The 5,595-nt window shown below is 37.2% G+C and overlaps 1 protein-coding gene across 1 annotated transcript; it reads right to left on the bottom strand.

The window, feature by feature from the left end:
- Window positions 1-516: 516 nt before the first annotated feature.
- LOC148128623 (vomeronasal type-2 receptor 26-like) lies at window positions 517-5,121 on the bottom strand (the record flags this gene model as incomplete). Its single annotated transcript, XM_087948705.1, has 3 exons — window positions 517-1,293; window positions 1,892-2,183; window positions 4,949-5,121. Coding segments are annotated over 3 exons (1,242 nt in total), but the record flags the coding sequence as incomplete, so codon positions are not given.
- Between the last annotated feature and the right edge of the window lie 474 nt (window positions 5,122-5,595).

Genomic DNA, 5,595 nt, shown 5'->3' with positions numbered 1-5,595 from the left:
TATGTTTTATATTCCAAATACAGTATATGTCAACTCATAAAACATTTTGTATACATGTTTTATAGTTGTCAACAGAAAGAAGGGGGGGTGTTTCAAAGATCAGAGAGCAGTGTGGAATCGAAAGTACATTCCATTCATATTTTCTTCAGAGACTGATTAGATGACTGAAGCTTCTGTCCCGCAAAAATCTAATTGGAGACTATGATTGATGACTCTTGGCTATGGATGTTTTTCGTTGGATGATACATCCAGAGGGGTGGGGGGGAAAGCAGGATCAAGGGTGAGAATGAATTATGTATCTCAGAGTTGGCTATGCCCACGCTAATGCCAGAATGTTAACTTCTAATAAATCCCTTTTAGTTTTGGGAGTGTCACTCGAGGCTCATGATTTAATTGGAGTAACTCCCAGAATCCTGACAGTATAGTTATTGTTAGGTACTTACAATTATAACATAACTTCTCAGCTGCTATGGAGAGCTGTGCAACAGAAAATAAGTACCTTCAGCATAGGAGTTTTCAATTTTTTCCAGTTTTCAATGTGTTCCTGGATCTGGATAAATATGCTGCATTTAAGGCCCGTGCCAAAGCCCAAATTGTGTTGTAAATGAAATAGTTGTCCCGAGTCAGGATTGGATCCATCTCCTCTTTCATGAGAGCTTCCAGATCTTCTCTCTGCCTGCACCGTCCCCATGTTTTCACTGAAAAGGCATTATTGGTGTAGGAACATAGGAAGGAGATCTCTATATATTGTCTCATAAAGAAATAAAGGTTCAAAGGCCTATCATATCTTTCAAATAGATTTTTTTTCATAGGAAAGGAAAATATGCTATGGAAGTATTTGACCGGAAAAGATCGTTTTTTCAAATAAATAGTGAAGTCCCAACGGATTGTGGTTAGCAGGACTTTTCCTCTAGGAGGCTCAGCAAGACTATCAAATACCAGCTGCACAAGGATAACCCCTGCATTGAATGAACTCAAGTCTGCAGCAAAAATAAAGACATTAATCTTTCTCCAACTGAGGAATAAATACCAGTCTATTTTTGCTTCCTGAGAAGCTGGGGAAAAGGTTTGTGATAAAACTGGGCAAATTCCATTCCTGACCAGTGTGGAAGTCAACGTCCTCATGAACCTTTGTCCATTCTCGGTGTCTGGAGCAAGGAGACCCACCAAGGTCCACCTGAAATGGAGGACCAATTTCACCATCCCTGGGTACTGGGCTCCTTCAGCAGGGAGCATTGAGTAGAAGAAAGGATTTTCATCACTCACAACCTGGGAATCAAAACCGTGACTGATCTGAAAAGGGAAATAAGTTAACTTTATTTATTTTATTTTTTTGAGAGAGAGAGAGATCATAAAAACAGTATCCAGCCCTAATGGAGCAATGTTCCACTCCTGGTCATTCTGCTTAAATTGCCTCTCTTCTCACTTGAATAGCAATACCAAAACCTCTTAGACTTATATACTACTTCACAGTGCTTTTACAGCCCTCTCTAAGTGGTTTACAGAATCAGTATATTGCCCCCAACAATCTGAGTCCTCATTTTACCCATCTCGCAAAAATGGAAGGCTGAGTTAACCTTGAGCCTGGTGAGTTTGGAAATGCCAAATTGCAGTCAGCAGCAGTCAGCAGAAGTTGCCTACAGTACTGCATTCTAACCACTGTGTCACCGCAGCTCTTCAATGAAGCATTTGGCTATTGCAAATAGCCAGCAGAAATACACAGTCTATATTACGAGTGTACCAGAAAGCGGATTGTCTGCTTCAATCTTTGATAGAACCTTCATCCTTACTTCATGCAATTCCCACAATAGAACTGTTCTCTTCATGTACAACAGAGGATGTCTGGCTGTAAGTTGCATGTCTAAAAATGGTCTTCACAACAAAGACACACCTGTGGGATTTTGTAGGTTCCCAACATGGTTGAAATCTGGATGGAGATGTCAGTATCAGTCGCTTCGAGAACAGCCATGGTGTTTCTCTGCCTTCCACAGCTATAGTTGGGAACATTGGCCTCCCCCTCTGAAAGCAGGTCCAGCAAAGCCTCTGAAGTCATTTGTGGTCTAAAATAATTGTCATAGATGTTGTATCCCAGGGTGACATTGAACAAAATGTTGGGATTCTTGTTGATCGCTTGGATTGCAAAAAGGAAGGATAGCATTTTCCAGTACTCTGTTGCTGGTTTCCTGAAAGTATGAATGTATCAGGACATAATCAATGGAAACAACATTTTATTTAATTGTTAAATTTAACAATCCTATTTTTAATCCATCTAAGGCTGAGAGGTTTGGAGGCATTTTTAAATACCCCCCACCCCAAAAAATCTCACCTATCAAATAGAACTCTGGGATATTCTCCATTTTTCTTTTATTTTTGGATATTGAATGCATACTATTTTTGAGTTAGTCTAATTATTGTTAGCATTCTCTTTTTAAAATTTATATTTATAAATAATTGTTTATGCAAATGAAATATTAATTAAAAGAAAAAAGGAATGACAAAAATAGAGAAAGGAAGAAAAGGTCCAAGAAAAAAACCCTGATTCCCCACCTTCTTTTCAAGAGATATTTTTTCATTTCAGTAATTTCTACATTTTTCACAATCTAGTCCTGCACTGTGAGAATGCCATGATTCTTCCATCATTGAGCATACAATAATCTTACCACAGTCACCATTTAGAAACACTATTAATGTTATCTAATTCTTTGCTCAGTAATCCCAGTAAAAAATAACTGGTTTATTCACAATTTTTACCCTTTCATGTTCTTTGCATTGTTGCTTCAACTTGTATCTCAAATTTCAGAGCTTTCTCACAAGTCCACCCTGCATGATAAAATGTATTGCCATGCTTTTCACAATTCCTGCATTGGTTGAAATATGTTTACACATCTTTGATAATTTCTCTGATATCCCATAGCAAGAATACATCATTTTATTTCAAAAAATTATATTAACCTATTATGGAGTGTAAACCAAATACCAATTACCCAAATTCTCTACATCTTTATTTAATATCAGAATTTAATAGTGCATTCATTGAACCTGTTCAACCTCTTTTTCAAGGCTTTTAAACTTTATACATTTTTGTTATTACATGTTCACCATTTCTACATAATTCGGTTTTGAATTCAGTTTTAGCATATTCTTCACATTGTCCTTTTTCTTGCTGTTTTATTAAGGTTTCAGACTGATGTTCAAACTCTTTCTATCCCTTTGCCTGTTTATCTTCTCCAATAATTAATAATTGGAAGTGTGACCTATTATTCCACATGAAATATAGAATCATTAAAGGACACATACTGATAGAGACACCTGCAATGACACATAAAAACAGCAATTATGGCTGTTAACCAATGCAGTAAGTTCTCAATTTCTGGAGCTGTTTATAAGGACCCACATGTCCGCCATAGAGACTTAGCTGACAAATAACTCATTATATAATTAGGATGCTGGTATCCCCTCAAATGAAATTCACATATTTAAGAAAAGTCAATTCTGAACTGGGATCCTCATTTAATTGGTCGTACAGAATGAAATTATCAAGCTTATCTCATTTTTACTTCAGAGAAAAAGTGAATATTTCTGCATTTTTCTATCCATGCTGATGACCTTATTGGACATGACAGTGGTAGAAGAGAAAAACCATTCTATTTATTTATTTATTTATTTATTTATTTATTTATTTATTTATTTATTTATTTCATTTGCCAATTGTTTACAAGATAATAGGTATAAGTGTATACATAGTTGTGAATACATGAAATGGGTACATATAAGAAAAATAAAAGAATAAGAGAAACAATAGGACAGGGACGGTAGGCACGTTGGTGCGCTTATGCACGCCCCCTACAGACCTCTTAGGAAAGGGGTGAGGTCAATAGTAGACAGTCTAAGGTTAAAGTTTTTGGGGTTTGGGGAAGAGACTACAGAGTCGGGTAGAGTATTCCAGACATTGACCACTCTATTGCTGAAGTCGTATTTCCTGCAATCAAGTTTGGTGCGGTTTACTTTGAGTTTGTATCTATTGTGTGCTCTTGTGTTGTTATGGTTGAAGCTGAAGTATTCATTGACAGGTAGAACATTGCAATGTATGATTTTATATACCATGCTTAAGTCAGACCGAAGACGGCGTAATTCAAGGTTTTCTAGTTCTAGAATTTCAAGTCTGGTGGCATATGGTATTCTACAATGAGTAGAAGAGTGGAGAACTCTTCTTGTGAAATATTTCTGGACTTTCTCAATTGTGCTAATATCAGATACGTAATGAGGGTTCCAGACTGATGAACTGTATTCGAGTATTGGTCTAGTAAATGTTTTGTATGCTCTGGTTAGTAGTGTGATATTACCAGAGAAAAAGCTACGTAGGATTAGGTTAACAACTCTTAATGCCTTTTTGGCTATGTAGTTGCAGTGGGCTCTAGCACTTAGATCATTAGAGGTGAGTATTCCAAGGTCCTTTACAGAGCTTGGGTCATCAACAAGATCTTGACTATTCAGCTTGTATTTTATTTTCTGATTTTTTTTTGCCAATATGTAAGACAGAGCATTTATTTGTTGAGATTTGAAGTTGCCATTTGTTTGACCATTCAGATACATAGTCAAGATCTTTTTGTAGGGTAGCAGTATTGTCTGTGGTATTGAACAGCTTTACATCATCAGCGAAGAGAATTCTCTCTTGTCCATCCACATTCCAACTCTGCTAAGAGAAACTCAAGAAAAGCAGATGCTTCTTCTTCAAAGTCAAGAAAAACAAAATCTCTACTGATTATTTATTTGAGAATTTCAAATCAGGTTAATCAGCTGAAAAGGATGAACCAAGGATGAAATGAGACAGAAAGAGAATAAATCTCACATATTAAAGAGATAATTCATTGAAAAAAGAGGCGACTAAAACTTTAGAACTTAGGGTGGAACAGAGAGGTTTTAGTTCTATGCAGGAACTTTGACGTACCAAGAAAATTGAGTCAAAGGAGATTTGTTGAAGGTTGGTGGTAGAAACATTGTCCTCGTTGCAGGGAAAACGCCACCAATGAGAAACTCTCCTGGTTTGTAATAGTTCTCTGGGTGCACCTCGTCCCGCTTCAGAGTCAGCAGACATTTGGCTATGAGATTTGATAGAACTTCCTGGGGCAGCAGAAGTAGTAGAAGCAGCAACACGATTTGTGTTCCTGATGGAGTCTCCAGCCTTGCTTTGAAGACACAGTGATAGGAAGAGGTGGAAGAAAACAAAGCCCTCTTCCAAGAAAGAAGCTGCAGAAGTTTCCTAATCATGACAGAGTCCAGACAAGCCTTCATATCTGCATCCCCTGCCTGTCATAAAAGCTTTCAAGGTTCTCTATTTCTCTAGGGCCATTTATGCCTCCAAGATTTTCCAGTGGAAAGAGATTAGTCAACAAGGCGTTGATATGATATCAAAGTGGAAGCTTGTTATTGCTGTGTTTGTGTGATGTCTGAAAACAATCCAAAATGTCTTTTGAGATTTAGCACCAAGAGAATAAATAAATCACTATGATTTGGATAATGGCAACAAGAAGAGACATCATCTCTCTAAACTCGGAGTAAGTCAACAAGCAGGTGCCCAATGGGAGGAATCACAAA

This window comes from Notechis scutatus, unplaced genomic scaffold (genome assembly GCF_049901735.1).
Source record: "Notechis scutatus isolate UNSWTSFEM ecotype Mainland unplaced genomic scaffold, rNotScu1.2 NSCUCTG85, whole genome shotgun sequence".
In the NCBI taxonomy this organism is placed as follows: Eukaryota; Metazoa; Chordata; class Lepidosauria; order Squamata; family Elapidae; genus Notechis; species Notechis scutatus.
Note: the sequence above shows the minus strand (reverse complement) of the source record. Positions and strands in the feature narration are given on the sequence as shown.